Source organism: Lissotriton vulgaris, chromosome 8 (assembly GCF_964263255.1).
Source record: "Lissotriton vulgaris chromosome 8, aLisVul1.2, whole genome shotgun sequence".
NCBI classification, from domain to species: Eukaryota; Metazoa; Chordata; class Amphibia; order Caudata; family Salamandridae; genus Lissotriton; species Lissotriton vulgaris.
This window is the reverse complement of record NC_141696.1, coordinates 380,533,413-380,554,802: the sequence shown is the minus strand read 5'-3', so window position 1 is coordinate 380,554,802 and position 21,390 is coordinate 380,533,413. Positions and strand designations below refer to the sequence as shown.

Sequence of the window (21,390 nt, the reverse complement as noted above, 5' to 3'; positions counted from 1 at the left end):
CAGGAGGCTGGGAAGTTCTCCCAACTTTGAACTGGGTTTACACATGTTAGACCTGTCAGCCTTAGTGTGGTCTTATCCCAGATGTTTTTGCATTCCTCCTCCTATTTTTGTTTATCTCGTTTTTGCTAGCCTTAGAACTCTGCGCACTTTACCATTGCTAACCAGTGCTAAAGTGCATGTGCTCACTACTTAAACATGTTACCATTGGCTTATCCCCAATTGGCATATTTAATGTTCTTGTAAGTTCTGAGTACAGTATTTCCCCATGTACCCAGGGCATCTAAATTAAATGCTACTTGTACGCATGTAGCACTGATTGGGCAACCCACTTAAGTATACCTTTAAATGTTGCTCATGTCTGCTGTAACCCTGGGCGGAGTTCGCGGAGTGGGGCTTCGCGGAGCTATGCGAAGTGGGCGAGAAACTACGCCCACCTCCGCACTCCGCGTAGCCCCACTCCGCAAACACCACTGGCCGCCAGCCCCGCCACCCGCCTCCCTCCCGCCCTCCCTAAATACTTTGAAATAAAAGAATCAAATAATTTAAAAAGCACTTACCTTGCCGCCGCTGCCCGCCGCGTCCCCGGGGCTCGCTATCTTCCGTCTTCTATACTAATGCGCATGCGCAGGCGGCCGCACATGCGCATTTTCTCGTGAAAATGCGCAAGCGCGGCCGCCCGCGCATGCGCATTAGTAACGCGGACGGAAGACGGAAGATAGTGAGCCCCGGGGACGCGGCGGGCAGCGGCGGCAAGGTAAGTGCTTTTTAATATATTTCATTCCTTTATTTCAAAGTATTTAGGGAGGGCGGGAGGGAGGCGGGTGGCGGCCAGCTACGCTCCGTCTGCGGAGCGTGCGTAGTGCCGCCTGGCTCCGCCAGCTCCGCAAAATGCGGAGTAGGCGGCACTACGCACACTCCGCAGACGGAGCGTAGCTGGCCGCCCACCCCTAGTCTGCTGTTGCAGCCTGTTTGTTAAGTTTTAAACTGCTATTTTTACCTGGCAAAAACGTTTGCCAGGCCCACATCTTGCTTTTAAATACAGATAAGATGCCCCTGAGGTAGGCTCTGACCAGCCCAGAGGGCAGGGCACAGTCTGGAAAGTAGGACATATACTATTATCTTTTTTGGTAGTGGAAAACGCTTACATTTGTTTTTAATGCTTACAAGGCCTACCCCTCCCATAGGCTAACATTGGAGTTACTTTATTGCAGTCAGTAACCTCTAATTTCCAACTGGTTCATGTTTGATGGCTTTAGAATTGTAATGAGAAATCCTCTCCCAAGGTAAAGTCAGATTTTAAATTGCAATTTTGAAAATGCCACTTTTAGAAATTTGAGGTTTTCCTGCCTTAGCCATTTAGTGCCTGGAGCCTGTCTCTGGGTCACAAGAGTGGGTGCAGTTGACAGTTGGGCTTTGTGTATTCCTGCTTGACAGCCACACATAATAGAGTGCCTAGGTGTGCCTGATGGGCCATCACTGGCAGGATGGGGGAGGGACAAAGCTGAAAACAGCTCGACTTATAATTGAATTGGTTGTGTCCTGCCTCTACACAAAGGGCTGCATACCCCGTGTAGTTCGCCTGGAGCCAGTGGACAGAAGGCAGGAATCCTTTGCAATTCAAATTCAAAGAAGCTTTTCCCACTTTCCAGAGGAAGGGCACCAGGTAAAAATATGGGTACTCAGATTCAGTAGTCTTTTGTACCTGTGGATACCCTGCCAGGAAGAAGAACTGCTGTGCTGAAAGGACAGCAACTCTGAAGGACCCCTGCCCTGCTTTGCTGACCTGTTGCCTGCTGCCCTTTTGCTGGGATGAGAATGAACAGACCTGCATCTGTTTGAACGCAGGTACCCCAGAGTGACCCCAATGGTTATTTGGCAGGCTTTCTGACTGGGCCTCATGGACAGAAAGCTCCAACAAACTTGACCCCAGCACCTGGGTCCTGCCATCTATGAGTCTACCCTGCCAGGAGGTGCCACCTCAGTCCTGGACCCTTAGAAGTGGGCCTCAAGAACTCTGCCAGCGTCTGTGGATCCGGCTGAACTGAAGCATCTACTCTGCAGTGTGGCGCAACCCCGAGCAGAACTGACACATTACCGCTGCTGCATGGATCAGAACCATTGCAAAGACCAGCATCACATTATAGTCCCTAAGAACTGCTTCTGTGTGATGCATCCTTGACACAGGCCATCGCACCCCTCATCGACAGCAGTCTCAACAATGATGCCGGACTCTGCATTGCAGCCCCACAGCTCCACAGAACTGATGCATCGCCTCACTGCATAACGCATCCTTGATGCCAGACTTCACATCACAAGCCCTCATTAACGCATTCCTCGATGACAACGCTGGACCTCTCATCGCAGCTGCGCTGCATCTCCGAACTGACAAATCGCTTCGGCTGCATAGCACATCTCTGATGCAGATCCTCCCGATGCTCTGCAACCCAGGACTGAAAGTACTTTGTTCAGTGGGCCTAAATGGGTCCTTGTAGCTGACCTGTGCTTTATCTCAGTTGGCCTGAACTTGTGATCTGTCCTGGTCCAGCATGACCAAATATCCATAGTTTAACTTGTGTTGTTTTAGAAAATTTTCACCGAAATCTTTAAATTATATATCTCTGGGTCTACTGATTGGTTTTTTGCCGTTTTGGTCTTGTTTTCTAACAAAAAAGTACTCTATTTTTCTAATCTGGTGTGGGATCCTTTTTCTGTTATTTTTCACTTAATTGTGATGCACAAATACTTTACACATTGTCCGTAAATTAAGCCTAACTGCTCTGTGCAAAGCTACAGGGGGTTGAGCTCAGGTACATTTAGGGTTTGCTTGTGCATTACCCTGGCAAGGAATGTCATTGCTGCTTGACCAGAGCTGACACCCAAATCGACGAACAACCCCCATTTCTTACACCAGTTGTTTCCCCCATCCACAGGCTGGCAGTGGGCATAAATGTGGCACCTCTTGTTAAACTCAAGGACACAAGAGCTGCAAGAAGACAGCTTTCATGAAGAGCCCAGTAGACCAGTTCCAACTGGACCTGACATGAACTCTGCTGGTGGCTTCATCTAGAGTTAATTCTGACCTCTATGTGGTTTCACTTGATAAGTGTCAGGAAGTGCTTAATTTGAGCATGTGGTTTCCAAAGCTTGGCACCGGCACTTAATAGTCAACACCGGCGCTTGTGACAGTCTACCCCAAGGTGGTATTGTCTGAGATGACCGCAACAGTCACATTTTAATTCATTATAGATTAAAAAATATTATTACCTGCATCCCAAGCCAATCATATTGCTCTGGGGGCCTGGAATAGTTAGAATTGTTACACTTGTGGGAGTGTGATGGTTAGTAGCTGTGTTGTTACTAATATTGACAGCATGGCAGGGGCAATGTGTGGTGAAAGCTGCAGTGGCTTCCTGACGAGAATTCTGACACTTATTTATTTTTCAATTAAGCACTGGTGTCAGAATGTACTCTTCCTGTCTGACCCCAAAAGCTGGGACTTAGAACTTTTTTTCCAAGATTTTTGGCTGGAGAACTAACAGAAGACCAGGACGTACCTACCAAATCAATCAGATGAAGGTGTGTTGCCACTGGCCCAAAAATTCAGCTTGTTTCCCTTTGGAGGTTTTCCACTGCAGACAAATCCATTTCAGTAGGACGTCCTGAGAAGATATTCAGCCTCATGGAGCCCTTTTCTGCTACAGCTTGCAGCCTTGCCCTGCTGGAGGAATCCAAGATCCAAAACAGTGACTAAGTCCGCAGATATAAATCTTTACTGGGTGAAGGTACTTAAAGTATCTGGCTAGTTAGGGAACTTCCTTGGGTTCAAATTTTGAATTTCTCTTGCTTAGAGTTTCCCATCAAAAGTCAAAGGAATGGAAATCGTATACAAATTTCCACAATTAACGTCACTTTAAACTTTCTTAGAGAACCTGGAATTTTCACACCTTCCTAAGTCGATGAATCTTTGCCACCTAACTAGAATACAGCATCACACAAAATAGACATAATTATCTGCATTTGATAGTCAGCCAATAAAGAGAAGTTTGATGAAGTTTCAAAAGATAATTTTCTCTTTAGGCGATTAGTTTTTTTTTTTTTTTTTATTATTCAGATTACTCAATTAGATCTGATTACAGAAAAGATCAAAAAAAAGTTTCGTTGAAACAAGCATAGAAAATAACAGTGTATTCCAGTCAGAATTTAGTCTGTATTCTAATCTATAGTGCCTATCCTACCAAGAAACCCATAAAGAGTTCCCTTTGGAAAAGAGCAAGTAAATTCTGGTGCTAAGACAGGCAACTAAGAAAGGTAGAACTCCTCATAAAGCGTAGTTCTAGAGACTCCGCTGAATTTGCTAAATAGCTGCAGTAGCAGACCATTAAAACAGGTAGAAGGAAGGGACCGCAGCAGCAGGTGTGGCCAGCACAGGTAACAGCATGGGGCTGGGTGGGGCAGAGGTGGGGAAGTGGGAAGACAACGGGATAGGGAAAGTACATTAAAAATAAATCAAACCACTTAGCTTGCGGTCGCCGCTTCGATGAGTCTGCTAACACTTCGTTGGCTACCTTATTCCACACTATAAGGGCTAACTCCAATTTGGTGCCAGATAGAGATATGCTGTTTACACTCAACTGAATTGTAAATTAAACTCCTCTTTAAAGGTAAAATGAGATTTTCATTTACTATTCTGAAAATACTTCTTTTAGAAAGTTGACATTTTTCATCTGAAAACAAATTTGCCTTTCTGCCAATGTCCTGGGTCACATGACTGTAAAGGCCTGCTGTTGTGGGTTGTGTATTTGTTCCAGACAGTCAGACAAAGGAAACCTAGGTGTGAGGGTAGAGGGTCTTTCTGACAGGATGGCCGGAAGGAGTTGTAACTTGCCCTGATTACATTTCAAAGGACCCTGTCTGCTGCAAGCACTAAGGAACCTGACACAAGGCCGGCTATTGCCTTTGTCACCCTCAACAGTTTGGAAGCAGGACCAGGGGAAGCGGAAGAACTGACAAGAAACAGTTCATGTGTAGGTCAGAGAGTTTCCCCACACTAAGACTGACACCAGGCATAACAGTGGGACCTTCAGAACTTCTCATCAGAACTCTCCTCAACGTGTTTAAGATTTAATTTGTCTTAAACCCAGAAGCTACCCCAAGTGTCAGTTGGCCGACCTTCTGTTTGGGCTACACAAAACACTACGTAGAGGCCTCCCTACAACTGTCCAGCTGACCAGCACTAACTGGACCTGCCTTGACTTGCCTACTCCCAGCTGCTGGCTTCTGTTGGAGTGCGTCCTGATCCCTAAAAGATGCCCCAGGGTCCTGGACTTATTGGCTGTATCAGAGTGTACTGCTCCTGAAATCAAGGTGAACATACAGATGTTTTGGTCTCCTTGTGACCTCAAAGTGGCCTCTTCATGCCTAAAAACGGCTGCTCGTGACAACCGCCAATGTGAAGCCCCAGTAAGACCTGCACTTTGCACCAACAGCAACCATCCGCGACGACCGCAAAGCAGAGCTCCAGCGACACCTGCATTTTGCACCCACAGTGACCATCCGCGACGACTGCCAATGAAAGCTTCAAGTAAATCCTGAATTACTCACCGACAGCCCACATTGACTAGCAAAGCGAATCTCTCGTGACGACTGGGGCTTCGCACCACAACCTCAACTAACTGTGATGCCTGGCGTGCTCCCTCCAATGCGAACAGCAGATTCTTGCGTGGGCTTGAGAAGGTAGCTGATCAGAGGGATGAACCTGATCCCTGTGTCTGAACCACACTGCATTGCGATCAGCCTAAACTCCTGACTTTAGTCAAGTCCAACGTGACCAGATAACCGTGAGTGGAGCTTTGTGGCAGTATTTTCACCTAAAACTTAAAATACTTATATCTCTGGCGCTACTTATTAGATCGTTGTCATTTTGGAGGCATTTTATTTATTACAATTAACTACATTTGTTTAAGTTGGTTTGGGTTTTTTCTAGTGATGCGTTTTGACTTAATTACTGTTTTCATTTTTTTTGCTGCATACATATCTTAGACATTGCCTCTAAGTGAAGTCTGACAGATTTACACAAGCTACCAGAGGGTGAAGCACAAGTTAATTAATGAATTTCATGGTTCATTCTGACAAGGGTTGTGTTTCTAATTTGAGTGGGGCTTCTACTCTGGCAACTAATAATCCAATTTGTTACAATCGCAGAGACAGACGTGGAATGTTGAGTGCAATATTACAATTGCTGCTGAACAGTAAGATAGCAACAGCCCGATTTCCTTTCACTTCATTTTTAATATTTTCCTATTTTTTAAATATGTGCATGCATATCCTCGTGTTCATATTCAAAAAACCAATACAGAAGAAGTCGCGACGTTAGGCCAAATTGCATACACATAATAGGAGTCATTTTGCGTTCACTCACAATATTTTTTGTATTCATTCTTAATTGGGCAATTGAAAGTAAATACACAGCATGGAAACATAATGTCTGTCGTTGTGTTGCTCTTTCTTGAGCCATGAAGTGTTCGTGTTGGATCTTTTAAGTTGTTTAGAGTCAGAACAGTGCACCCTAGTATATTAGAAAGGTTTTCTCGGTGCTGGGTCGCCAGCGGTCAATAGTCTCCGAAGCAGTAAAGTACATATCGTCTTTGCCTACCATGAAGAAGACGTTTTGGGTTGCTTGAGCGCTGGAGGATGGTTGATAGTGTAAATTATAATGGTGGTGGTAAAGAAGGGAGGGGACACCATCTACACTATCATGATGAGGATTCACCTTGATTAGGAAATTCATCATCTTAATATTTGAGGAAACATCGGCGGCTTCAGAGCCATTTTTTCCAAGATAGAAATGCACCTGAAGGCAAGCATGGCACATCATGCTTGCCAAACAATAGGATGCTCATTAAAAGATGGCTTTGCTACACTTACCACCGCATTTATTACAACAGAGCTAGACTCTCAACAGGACAGTCTACTAGACCTCCCAGGGGCATGTGGGCGTCCTTGGACAAGCTCCTAGACCCATACGAACCGCCATAACCAGTAATCACAAAATGAAGACAAGTGGTTCAAAGCCACACCCCCCACCAGATCAAAACTCCATCGAGAAGTTGCCAATCTTCGGGTATGCTACCCCCTTTTTCTCTCCATCTTAATTTCCTATTTCTTCCCCCTTTCACACCCTCCCTCTCATCTCACTGGGATAGTGGATAGGGGGAAGCCAAGCATAGCTTTTGCGAACCAGTACTACCAGTAGCATAGCCAGGCTGGGTTGCTACCCTTACCAACAAAGCGTTGACGATTATATGTTATATGTTCTATGTTGTATGAAAAAACCGATAAAAATTATTTTAAAAAAAAGAACACATTTGTTTATCTTTAATTTTGTCTTCTTTTATCTCTTATCTGCTTATCTCGTTCCTGGCAACTCGTTTTTGCACGTTTGTGTTTTGTTTGTGCACAGTTGTATTGCGTTTATACAAATGCCTATCTTTCTTCATAGTTAACCTTACATGATTTGCTCCTCACAACTGCGAACTTCAGCAAACAATGATAAGTGAAATTCCGTGACATTTACATTCATTTTGGATTCATCGATATCTATTTCCTAAGTGCTTAGCAAGTCCTAAATCATTCAACCATTAGCTCGTCTGATGAAAGTGATTTCTAAGGAAGAAGGATGTTTTTCCACTATTGAAGAACAGCCACCGGAAGAAATATATGATCGTCTTTAAGAGGGTGTTTTAACGTTTCTCTAAAATTACGGGAGGCGCCTCATGTCACTGAATTGCTGATGTTTGAATTACAGACAACTAAATGCAGCTAAGTGTAATCTTCACCATCCTGCTTTGCCTGACATTAAACAACGTCTGATAGTATGGATTTTAATTATAAGTCCGCACAATGCATTTAACAAGTGCATTGGTGAATACAGATTTCAAAGCAGCTTTTCACGACATTGACGTTCTACACGATGCCTTCTCCTAAAATGGATTTTTGACATATGGTTACTTTACAATAAATGAGAATTGTTAAATGGTCATTACATACCTTGATGCATCTCCCACCAGAACATTACAGGACGCACCTCTTTGCTAATGTTTACCCGAGTAATTTATAGCTGGCCTTAGGAAGCCTGAGGCTCTTCAAAGGGGTAGTACCTACTACTATAAAGTAATACAATTATTACATGGATGCAACATATTTCCCTGAAGTATTTAATGGAAAGTCATTGTTGTATACCTCATTGAGAGCAAGGGTAGGCATCTTGAGTTACCTATGGCGCACCAGCACTTATTTAATAGTCCACTTTTACCTGGTACTCTTCGCTAGTTAACATTTCACAAATGCAGTGTGCGTCATGTCTCACACTTTATCCTTCCTTTCCCACACTCAGGGCCAGATTATCAAGAAAGGGCAATACATTATCGCCGCTTTTATCGGCAGGAAACTGCCGCCAAATCGGCTAAAATGGGTTTTATAATAGGCGCTTGTGAATTCCCATGGAAGCCCCTGTTAACACCAGAACCTGGGCTTCTATGGGAATTCACAAGGGCATATTATCAAGCTCATTATCGCCGCTTTAGCGTTAGTTTCCTGCCGATAAAAGCGGCGATAATGTATTGCCCTTTCTTGATAATATGGCCCTAAATCTCAACTGCACTGCTATGAAAAATGTTAAAGTAACTTAGCAATCAAACATAATCATAGAATTGTATTTAAATAGCTAAAAATAAAAATACGAGGAAATAAGTATATGGTAAAGTATATTAATTTCATATAATGGGAAAAAGAAATTCTGTATGCACTGAATCACAATTTAAAGGCAAAGCACACAGTTTTTTTTTTAAGGCATGAATCTGGAACAAATATGAAACTTCACATGCGCAACTGAGTTACCATCCAAAAAACCAGTATATAGCATGCAGACATTCCATACTCCCAATCTTAAATATTATTCAGAATCATATATTTAAGCATCTAACTCCTACTCTCACATTGACAGGCTTTCGTGCTTCTGTAGACTAAGCCACATCACTTTAAACTGGAAAGTCAAACAGGCAAGTCTCATGAGGACACCACTGAAGCAAGTAAGAGTTTGGCGAATAGGACATTGATGTCACAAATGTGGCGGATATCCTGTTGCCCATATTAAAACTCACCATTGCCTGGTACCCTTGTAATGCGGCAGTTGGGATATCCACCACATTTTGACAGAGTATCCGATCCTTCAAACTCTAAATATGGCCATTCATTTTGTATCTTATACAGGACCATATGGTCTCTGGAAAGGCTCTTTATGAAGGGTCTGTCCAACACTCCAAAAAAAGTTGGAAATGCCACACAGAGTTTGGCACCCAGAAATACACAATCCTTCAAAGACATTTGTAAACAGTTAAAAGCTTAAATTAAGAAAAAATTAGCTCTGATGTGGTTCAGGTGGGCCATTTACTCATGAGCTGTTCTTTTGTTTTAACCAAATGCCTTAAAAAGGGCAGCTTACAAACTTGGACCGCTAATGTATTTCCTTCCTAGAGAATTACATTGAATTGAAAAGAGAAGAACCCCCAAATTTAGTGATACTGGCAGATGGTGACTTAATGACTAAGGACTACAGTGAGTGCCCTTCCCTCATATTACCAATACTCCCAAATACCAAAACCTCATATTACCAATACTCCCAAATACTGAAACCATATGTCATGTTGCGATGCAACCACCTAATATGCACAGTGTGTAAGCCACTGTGAATGTCTCAGAACCAGTTTCTACACAACAATCTTCTTCTTTCAATGTTGGTAGCATTCCTCCAAATATTCTACGCTTTACTGTTATGAACAATTGTTTTTTTGATATTCCACTTTAACCCTGGGTTCTACTGAGAATTTCTTGTGCGTACCATATGAAATATTCTGATACGTTTAGACACTAAATTGCATACGCTTGTCACACACAACCTTCAATATTTCAACTACCCCTTTTTTGGTCTAAGCTACAGATAGCTATAGCTACCTATAGGCAGACATATTCTTTTCAATATTTAGAATGGGTTTTGCTTCTGGAGCGCAGGTGTCTTGATGGTTGGTGAAAGTTCAGGCAGTGTTGATGTATGCTGGTTCTTGGTTGTGGAGGGCCTTGTAGGCGTGTATCAGCATCTTGATTTGGCATCTTTACTGGATGGTAAGCCAGTGAAGCCCTTAGGTGGGGTTGATGGCGGTCTGTTTTGGGAGGTCGAGGATGAGCCTGGCCTCTGTTTTCTGTGCTGTCTGGAGTCTCTTCAGGAGTTGGGAGGTGATTCTTGCATGTAGCGCATTGCCATAGACAGCCGGCTGGTGACCAGGGCTTGAGTGACAGTTCTCCTGGTGTAGACAGGGAGCCATCTGAAGAATGTTTTGGGCATGTGGAGGGTGTGGAAGTAGGCGGAGGAGACTGCATTGATCAGGCACTTCATGGTGAGGTTGCTGTCCAGGATGATGCCAAGGTTGCAGGCTTTGTCTGTTGGTATGGGTCCGCGGATGGCGGGCCACCAGGTGTCGTTCCTTGAGGTTGCATTGTTCCCAATATTCATCACTTCTGTCTTGTCCATGTTGAGCTTCAGGCAATTGGTCCTCGGTTATTCGGTGACAATCAGAGTGCAGTTGTGAAAGCTGGTCCTCATGGGGGAGGGGTCTTCTGAGAGTGAGAGAGTGAACTGGGTTTCGTCTGTGTAGGATTTGATGTTCATGCCCTGGGTTCTGATTCTGATGGCCAGTGGCGCCATGTAGGTAATGAAGAGGCTGGGGTTAGGAATGAACCTTGAGGCATGCCACAGATGATGACCTTGGATTCCAAAGTAAAGGGTGGAAGGTGGATTCTTTGGCTTCACCCTGTGAGGAAGGATGAGATTCACTTGAAGGCATCTCCCTGGATCCCGATGTGGTGGAGTCTCTTGATGAGTGTGTGGGGGAGACTGTATTGAACGCTAATGGCTGCTGTTTCTCTCCAGTTGATGAGAGGTCTGATGTCGTAGATGGCAGCAATCAGGGCAGTCTTGGTGCTGTGATTGGCATGAAACCCTGATTGGGAGGGGTCCAGCAGGTTGTTTCTCTTCAGGTATTTGGTGAGTTAGCGCTTGATGGCCTTCTCAAAGACTTTGGCATGGAAGGGGAGCAGAGAGATGCTGGGGTCGGTTGATGGTTACTTGAGGATGGGTCTCATCTCGGTGTGTTTCCATCCATCTGGGATGGAAGCTATGGTGATGGATGTATTCAGAATGGAGGTGAGCTTGCCACTGATTTTTGTGCCCCCGATATGCTGGATGCAAAAGCAAGCCGGGCTGAAGACTGCTGGAATGACAGAAACCGGTCCTCAGAAGCTTGTTTCCGGTCCAGGGAAGGCATAGCTTGGCAGTTCGGGCTGGACTGTTCCCATGAGGCACAGGGTCAGACTGATTTGCATATGGCCATGCTTGAACTGGGGTGGTGTGGAGTGCAAAAAAATGATGGATTTAGGCCAGGATCTCTGTACTAGGGTGAATGTATGACATTGTTCTGCATTCTGTCGATCAACTGTGGTTTTTGCATTTGTCCCCCCGAGTGGGATGGGTATGCTCAGACGTGAGTCCCATGCACTCCACACCACTGGATTCAAGCAAGCCGGGCTGAAGACGGCTGGAATGCCAGAAACCGGTCCTCGGAAGCTTGTTTCCGGTCAACGGAAGGCATGGCTTGGTAGTTCGGGCTGGACTGTTCCCATGAAGCACAGGGTCAGACTGATTTGCATATGGCCATGCCTGAACTGGGGTGGTGTGGAGTGCAAAAAAAGATGGATTTAGGCCCAGATCTCTGTACTGGGGTGAATGTATAACATTGTTCTGCAATCTGTCCATCAACTGTGGTTTTTGCATTTGTCACCCCGAGTGGGATGGGTATGCTCAGACGTGAGTCTCATGCACTCCACACCACTGGATTCAAGCAAGCCGGGCTGAAGACGGCTGGAATGCCAGAAACCGGTCCTCGGAAGCTTGTTTCCAGTCAACGGAAGGCATGGCTTGGCAGTTCGGGCTGGACTGTTCCCATGAGGCACAGGGTCAGACTGATTTGCATATGGCCATGCCTGAACTGGGGTGGGGTGGAGTGCAAAAAAACAATGGATTTAGGCCCAGATCTCTGTACTGGGGTGAATGTATGACATTGTTCTGCATTCTGTCCATCAACTGTGGTTTTTGGATTTGTCCCCCCGAGTGGGATGGGTATGCTCAGACGTGAGTCCCATGCACTCCACACCACTGGATTCAAGCAAGCCGGGCTGAAGACGGCTGGAATGCCAGAAACCGGTCCTCGGAAGCTTGTTTCCGGTCCAGGGAAGGCATGGCTTGGCAGTTCGGGCTGGACTGTTCCCATGAGGCACAGGGTCAGACTGATTTGCATATGGCCATGCCTGAACTGGGGTGGTGTGGAGTGCAAAAAAACGATGGATTTAGGCCCAGATCTCTGTACTGGGGTGAATGTATGACATTGTTCTGCATTCTGTCCATCAACTGTGGTTTTTGCATTTGTCACCCCGAGTGGGATGGGTATGCTCAGACGTGAGTCCCATGCACTCCACACCACTGGATTCAAGCAAGCCGGGCTGAAGACGGCTGGAATGCCAGAAGCCGGTCCTCGGAAGCTTGTTTCCGGTCAACAGAAGGCATGGCTTGACAGTTCGGGCTGGACTGTTCCCATGAGGCACAGGGTCAGACTGATTTGCATATGGCCATGCCTGAACTGGGGTGGTGTGGAGTGCAAAAAAACGATGGATTTATCCCCAAATCTCTGTACTGGGGTGAATGTATGACATTGTTCTGCATTCTGTCCTTCAACTGTGTTTTTTGCATTTGTCACCCCGAGTGGGATGGGTATGCTCAGACTTGAGTCCCATGCACTCCACACCACTAGATTCAAGCAAGTTGGGCTGAAGATGGCTGGAATGCCAGAAACCAGTCCTCGGAAGCTTGTTTCCGGTCCAGGGAAGGCATGGCTTGGCAGTTCGGGCTGGACTGTTCCCATGAGGCACAGGGTCAGACTGATTTGCATATGGCCATGCCTGAACTGGGGTGGTGTGGAGTGCAAAAAAACAATCGATTTAGGCCCAGATCTCTGTACTGGGGTGAATGTATGACATTGTTCTGCATTCTGTCCATCAACTTTGGTTTTTGCATTTGTCACCCCGATATGCTGGGGCGCTTCTGAGTGGATGGAGCTCATAATGGCTGTGGTGCTCTGTGTGGTGAGCTGTTCTTATGCGGTGAGAGTGTGGTTGTGGGTGGCATCTGTTGGTGTGGAGAGGTTGCAGAGGTCAATGATTTGGAGTTTGAAGTTTAGGAGATGGTTGATATTTTGATGTGCAAATAGTATGCCTAGGCATTGCAGAGTTCCTGGGAGAGGGCGACCATGTTCTTGGAGGCTGGCGTGCAGGGAAACTCTTTGACAATGCTGAACAGTTCCTTGCTGTGGTGGGATCTTGCATGGAGGCGGTCCGTGAGGGCACCTCTTTTGTGTACTTTTAGTCGTTGGTGGTATTTGTTGAGGCCTGTTTCGAAGGTGGCTCAGTCTGTAGGATCTTGCTGATGTGCTATCTTCTTCCTATGAGTAAGGTTTGACACCCTGCACTCCTTAATATGTGAATGAATCAAGTAATCCTTGGTTTTAAGGTGCTATCGTTTGTTCTGACTGGCTCAAGTCAGTGTCATAACATGTGATTCAAACAGAGAACTGCTTGTAAACGATGCACTATGCACACGTCCCCGTAGGGTATTTGATCAACCACACTTATCGGTAATTTTAACAATTACAACAATATTTTCAAACAAAAATTGAATCAAACATTTTTGAAAGTACCAAACAATAACATGCAACCAGTCGGATGCTAAACATTTTTTGTTTAATCAACGTTTTTCTTGTCTTGAGATTGATGCTTCAATCTTGGTACATTACTCCATGTACATACATCTTGTCAGTAGCTCCCAATGCATTTCGGTATGACAATACCTTCGTCAGGGGATGCTCTAAACAGATACAACAATAATAATCAGAGCCGTCAATGTGGGAACCCCACTTTCCACCATATAACAATTTTCATTATTTACAAGTTTGTCATAACGAGTGCCTACTGAGCATGACCTCCACCACTGTACTATGAAACTGAAAATCACCACGTGTGACACTGCACACATAATAGTAACCAAAAGCCATACCTGTCTGTATGTCGTGAACTACTGCTATGGGTATCACGGGGTGTTCCTAAATAACAAAGCACTAAAGTAACTAATCCACTCAAAAAGCACACCAAACCATTTGGTACAGAAAACGAATTTGCTCAACTTTATAAGGCTGTAAGCCAGACGCCGCCTACCTCTTCCAGTCGCTTGTGTCGCCCAAATAGATAAACGTGTGGTAGTCCACCTTCTAATTTTCTTATCTCTGCAAAAAGTATAAGTTCTGTGTGAATTTCTCACAAGCCCGAAAGTCCCTTACTCGCCCAGCGTCCCTCGCGTGTAACCGCTTACCTTCCTATCCCGAGCCTAGGCTGAGAATCTCCGTCGTGCGTTCACAAACGCCTCCTGCAACCCTCGCCTCTACACCTCGCTATTTGATTCCGTGTAAAAACTGAAAACGGACTCGCCGAACCGGCGTGGGCGCCATCTTAGCCTAGTCTTATGGTTGATCAATGTAATGTAAACTGTGACTGTGTCAATAAACGTGACTGAACGTGAAAATACGAGATACAATGTGAGAAAAACAATGTAAGGTCTACCAATGAATGAAACATGAAATGCACCACTAAGCGAGCGCTAGTTATGACAAAGTTGCCTATAAACAATACACATGAACCATAAAAATGACAATGCACAATAATACAGTATTAATTACAGAAAACATGAAAATTCGATTTTGTCATTGAGACCCTGTGGCTCAAGCGTATTCAATCTGCGAATCCAGTATGTCTCCCTCTGTAATAGTTGACGATTGGTGTCAGCATGCTCTTCCTGATCTATAGTTTCTAGTACTGTGTAACGCAATTGAGGAATTGTGTGTTGTCTTTCCTTCCAGTGTATGGCTAGATTGGACTTCAGATTGCCTGTTCTTATTAGACTCTTGTGTTCGGTGATACGAACTTTTATTTTTCTAGAGGTTTTACCCACGTACACGAGCCCGCACGGGCATTTGATGGCGTACACAACTTTGCTCGTGTTACAATCTGAAGTGTGTCTCAGCTGTATACGTTGACCTGTTTGTGGGTGTGTGAACACATCCCCTACCATTACGTTGCCACAATGGCCACAGTTGTGACACTTGACCATGCCTCTATTGCGTGCTGTGCCTGTTTTTGTTAGAGAATGTTTCAAAATCTCTTTTATGTTCCTAGACCTTGTGTGTGCTATTATGGGTTTATCTAAGAACACATCTTTAAAATCCGTCTCCTGTTCAAGCACCTCCCATCTTTTTAGAATGCTTTTCTTGATAAGTTTACTGGATGTGGAATTTTTAATGACAAAAACCTCCCTTTTCAATGGTGTTTTGACTGTCTTAGTGAGTAATTCCTGTCTGGTTTTCTGACTTGCCTTCTGTTTTGCCTGCTGTAATACCTCATCTGGATAGCCTCTTTCCTTGTATGCCAAAACCATACCCTCCATCTCTATCTTCTTCCTAGCCATTTGCAAGTGCATTTCACTTTCCTGAATTCTGGTGTATATCTACTGGCTTGTTTGGGGAATCTGATCATCTTGGCGGCTTGAGAGGGGCGACTCTATCGGCGCAGTTGGTGATTCAGGCAGAGAAATTCTAACCGGCCTGTTCAAGGTTTGGTTGCGGAGTTCGGGTGGTTGGTGTTGAGGGTGTCCTTCCATTGGGTCTCTGGAAATTGGTGGCATTTACGTCTTTGGGGATCATCAAGGTGGCAGTTGAGGTCACCAAGGAAGATGTAGTGCTTGGAGTCAATGACGAGGGGGGTGATGAATTCAAGGATGGTGTTGCAGAAGCAAGGGCGTGGTCCTAGGGGCATGTAGGCAAAGGGTGCATCTGATGGTCATTTTGCTGTTGGTTTGGAGTTGGAAGTTCTGGTGTTCCATGATCGATGTCCTGCCACATTTGGTGGTGGTGCAGCAGATGGTTTCTCTGAGGATGATGGCGAAGCTGACTCTGTTTTTGGGTGCATTCTTGATGTATAATCATGTAGCTGTTCGGTGTCGCAGTGGTGATGTTGGGGGTGGAGGAGGAGTTGAGTCAGGTCTCTGTGATGAAGATAACGTTGGGAGTGAGGGTGGTGATGGTGTCCCAGATTTTGGTGGTGTGATTGCAGATTGTTCTAGCATTGAGCAGGAGGCTGCAGAGTAGTTCTGGGGCGGTCAAGGTTGGTGAGGTAGGGGTAGTGAGGGTTTCGGTGAGGGTGGGAGGTCCTGGGTTGCAGATGAAGAGGCAGAGATGACAGGTGAAAGGTCCTATCATTGATTGAAGCACAGAATATAGAGATTACACTTTTCTCAAAAATATTTAATACCTAAATATATTTATATATCTATAGGTGAAACTATCAATATTACTTAAAAAATATTTGTTCAGGTCTGCGTAGAAGCAGTATTTGTTTGTCACAATTGGTCTGCATTTTTGTTCCCAAAAATATGGTTATGCTATACACTAAGGGCCCGATGTAGGTCGGTCGGTAACGGCCGAAAATGGTTATTTTCGGCCGTTACCGACCGGTATACCTGAAATGGCATGTAGGGGCTCATTTTTACAGAATCGGTAATTTTACCGATTCGGTAAAATTACCGATTCTGTAAAATACCGAATCGGTATTTTTACCGATTCGGTATTTTTCTGATGTAGGTGGGACTCTTCAGAGTCCCAGGAGCCTTAACGAATCGGTATTTTACCATCAAATCCAATTTGATGGTAAAATACCGATTCAGGTGTGCATGCACATGTGTGCATGCACACCTATGCCATGTGACAGGCAGACCTGCCCTTAGGGCAGGTCTGCCTGCCACATGGCACCCGTGCCTGTTTTGGGGGTGGCAGAGGGTGTCAAAGTGACACCCCCTGCACCCTTGTGTGAATCGGTATTTACCGATTCTGTAAATACAGAATCGGTAATGCCCATTCATTCCTATGGGCTTTGAAGCCCATAGGAATGAATGGCCATTACCGAATCTGTATTTACAGAATCGGTAAATACCGATTGTTAAAGATTCGGTATTTGAACATCTGGATATACCTACATATCCACACATTAGATTTACCGATTTTTAATTACCGAATCGGTAAAATTCGGTAATTATAAATCGGTAAATCTAATTTACCTACATCTGGCCCTTAATGCTTTTATATTAAATACATAATCACAAGAAGAAATCTTTTCTGGAAAGAGATTACTCCATATTTTTGCAAACGATTCTAACCCTCTTGCCATGTTTAAAATGTGCAGTAATTTATAATGACATATTTCAGTTGATTCAGATGATATTTAAATTCTACTAATTACAAAAAATCCTGTTTCATTTCTATAATATAATTATCTACAATAATAGTATGATATTGTGAAAGATGAATATGACTACCTTTATATTAATAATCTGTTTATGACAGTAACTCTAATAAGAATTACTGTGTATTGATTACATATTGAAATATTTTACTGATTGTTTTTTTTTAACAATAGGTGACATACGAAATTGTTGGAGCAATTGAAAAAAATAGAGATGCCTTATCACAAAACCTATTATTTGTAATGAAAAGTAAGTACTTCTTCACTATACTAGAAAAAGAACCTATTATTTTTATAATGAAAAGAAAATTATCTTTAACTAGAATATTAAATTCATCTGTTAATTGTGATTTTAACTGAATGTGAATCTTAGAATTCTTGTTTTCAATGTTAATTTATTTGAAAATGTTTTTAATTGCCTGGATTAAACCAAACTAACAATATATTTCTCTAATCTCTAATGATGCAGGGTACCCATCCCTGGAGAAATTTCTACCTGTGGGAGGTTGAAAAATGAACCATATCACATTTATTATATCTTGCCTTATACATGCGGTTTGAACAATGTTAACAAAAATGCTATGTAATTGCCTTGCTTTATCAGATATTTTGCCATGTTTATTGAGGGTTTATAACATCTAAATAATTGAATGCAAAAATAAAGTGTTGTGTGTATTTGAATTTCATTATAGAGTTTGCTGTGTGAATTTTCCAAACTAATTATATCAATATTGTTATCTTATTTCTTTAATATGTACGATTATTAACACCTTTCTTATCTAAATTAGAAAGCACTAAAATGCGACTCCCATTTTGGCTTTTGACTTTCAGGTGTTATTCACTACATTAGGAACTACAACATATCTGACATGGCAATTGCTCCTTTCAGTATCTCTATTCGAAAACCGTGAGAAGAAAAGACTGATTGGGCTTCCCAATTGGCCATTCTCTTTTCTTCCATGTTCAGTTTGGCTGGCTACATTGGTCAGACTACATTAACTAAGACTGTTTTTTTGGTAATTTTAACAATGTTTCTATTAAGGCTCTGAGGAAATAACATTTGAGCTGGAATCATCATTCACAATAATGCATATTATAGCTATTGTTAGATATCAATTTGCAACTTACGTTACCCAATAACATTTAAGAGTGGATCATGCTATTCCCTAGCTCACACTAAGAACACAAATGATATATTTGTTGATAAAAAGATGCTGATTCTCCATATTGCTGCTTCTCCTCATCACATGGTTAATTTGCAATGTTCAAATCTTTTAGAATACCCTGAAGTGCAACAAATTCTGTGCAATCTTTAGACTGAACTTGCCACAAGAGTAATCAGAGGCCTCTCATAGTGCTATCTCTCTAGAGCAGATAAAATTAGCTGGTTCCTGTGTGCCAACATACATTATTGTATTAATTAAAAGTGTAGAATTCTCAAGGAAATTGGTACTAATCTATGTATATCAACTATCAACTATTTCCTTATTTTCCACATGAATTATCACTCTGCAGACAGTTGTTACTAAACTTCACTTTCACATTGCATACTTTTCCAATACATTTTTCTCATATTAGAAATCTTTTTGTACCTCCAACATCTTTTGATAATCATTTCTTAACACATGCCAAAGAGGTGACAGGCACGGAGATAGAGCACATTACAAGATTCATCTAGTAATCACTTATTCTGAAAGAAATGTTATTGGTAGAATGGGTGTTTACGTCTCCTTTTTTTGTTTTTGAATGTAAGTAGATAGTGGAACGGGGAATTGTAGAATAGTTGAGATATGTACAAGTTGCAAAAAGGATAGCACCAAAGTACGCAATGGTTAAGGTCTGTTTTAGTACTAACAAGTACTTTACAAAGCAAGGGTCATGTATTAAATTTGATACCTCGACCCAAATCTTCTTTCCAGGCTCTGAAAATCTTTTAAAGAAAGACTTGAGCCAGAGTTAATTTCCTGTCATAACAGACAAAAATGGTAATATGGGGTCTGATTCAATAAAGGTTAACTTACACTTTTGTGTAAGTTTATGAATGTTTGGGATTCACAAAGGGATTTATTTGTAGTATCTTTACGAACGTGGAGTCTCTTCATGTAAAAAGATCTTTTATGTGCGGAGACTCCACACTGGTAAAGACACTACTTTTAAATGCATTTGTGAATACCAAACCATCTTAAACACACACAAAAGTGTAAGTTTACTTTTGTGAATCAGGCACATAGTGTAAGCTATCAGCCTCAAATCAATTCCTCTTAACCCCTTAAGTGCTTCGAACGTTCGGCGGCCGACGGCACCACTACCTCGGGAGTGCTGCCGTCGGCCATTGAACGTTCCAACTGCACCTGCGCAATGGAACGTCCAGCACTGGAGCTGGACGTTCCATAGCTGCTAAGGTGTTAATGATAAAGCAGGATGATGCCTTCAGAAATATTCTTTCGTGAGCATATGTATCAACTGAGTAAAAATAATGTACCTATATTCATATGCTGTATGATCCCTATTCATTATTTCCTACTCGAATTACAGAAACTTGCAGGAGAACATAGTTTCCTGCTGCACATTGTTAATTAAGAAAAAAGCTATCAACATCTGGAACACACAATAAAGATATTTGGTGTTAAATTTCAGACCTGGGTTCCACCACAATCAGCCTTCAGCCTACAAACACTGGGCAGCATCATTAACTTTTGTTAAGAATTTACAGAATTTTACAATCTTCATGGGAGTCGTGCAGAGATATTACAACATTTTGATGGGAAAGATTTCATTAGAAAGGAGAAAGTTAAAAAAGCTATACTTTTTAAATTCCTCTTATTTACTATCCCTACATACACAGGAAAACTTGAGAATATAGATTTACATGAACTCTGTGGATTTAGACTTAGTGGAAAATGCCATGTAAAGATGCAGGTTCTAACCCACAGAAGAACACAGTTTTTTTGCTTTGCTTATGGAGCTTAAAACCTTGGCTGTGGCATGGGACCTTGATGAAGTCTCGCGTAGGCTAAACCCTATGTTAAAATGGAATTGAGATGTAACACCAGTGCCACCTTGAAAGTAAGGTTGCTTATGTGCAGGTGGGGTAAAAGTCTCTGCAGAGTTTCCTATGGGCATGAGTGTTCATGCTATTGTAGACTGAATGTAGAGGGCTATTATCTGACTCAGCCTGGCATCTTTGCGTGTCGATGAGTTCTAGCTCAAATTTGCTGTGCCATTCAATTACGATTCCCCCCAAAAAATATCCTGTTTCATTTTAGCAGAAGTGTAAATCTGTAGTGTTTTTATGGGTGCAGGACCAATGTCAGCGGGCCCGATGAATCTCGCATCGGTGCCACTCTAACCATGAGTCCGACGCTGCAACTCTGGGCAATAGCTTGCTTAGTCTCCACTCTGGCCCCATCACAGCCGGGGATGCCTGGCTGCACCTTGGGGATGCCCAGTAAAGGGACCATCTCACAGGAAAGCCAGGACGGGTTCCCCAGTGGTACAGCACTGGGACGCTCCAGGGTAACCACGCGCTCTATAAATCCAACATTCATTCATTCATTCATTCATGCCTAAAAAGTAACATTTGATTGGCATGAGACTGAAAGGTAATTGGCATGTCCTTTTCTATAAATTTCTAGGTCATATGCATTTTTCAACAGTCAATTTGCTGTATATGAGTCATTTCATAAACTTATCAAGTGGGCATTTCCCTGAGACATCCTTCAAATGATTCATGCTTTGATCTGCTATGCAGGGAGAAGTAATTATTCAGCTGCCCATCTTGCATATCAAAAGCCACAAGAACAACATGATCATCCTAGCAGGGGTAAGGCTTTTTGGTTACAGGATGGGGATGTGGGTGAAATCTCTGTCAGCTCATTTCTAGTATCA

General features: G+C 43.1%; 1 protein-coding gene across 1 annotated transcript in view; it reads left to right on the top strand.

Moving 5' to 3' along the window:
- Positions 1-21,390, top strand: part of MYO16 (myosin XVI) — a 2,821,299-nt gene that overhangs the window by 1,960,535 nt on the left and 839,374 nt on the right. The window contains exon 24 of the mRNA XM_086934162.1: positions 17,677-17,752. Within this exon, the coding sequence (XP_086790288.1) occupies positions 17,677-17,752 (76 nt within the window). The remainder of the gene's footprint in view (positions 1-17,676; positions 17,753-21,390) is intronic.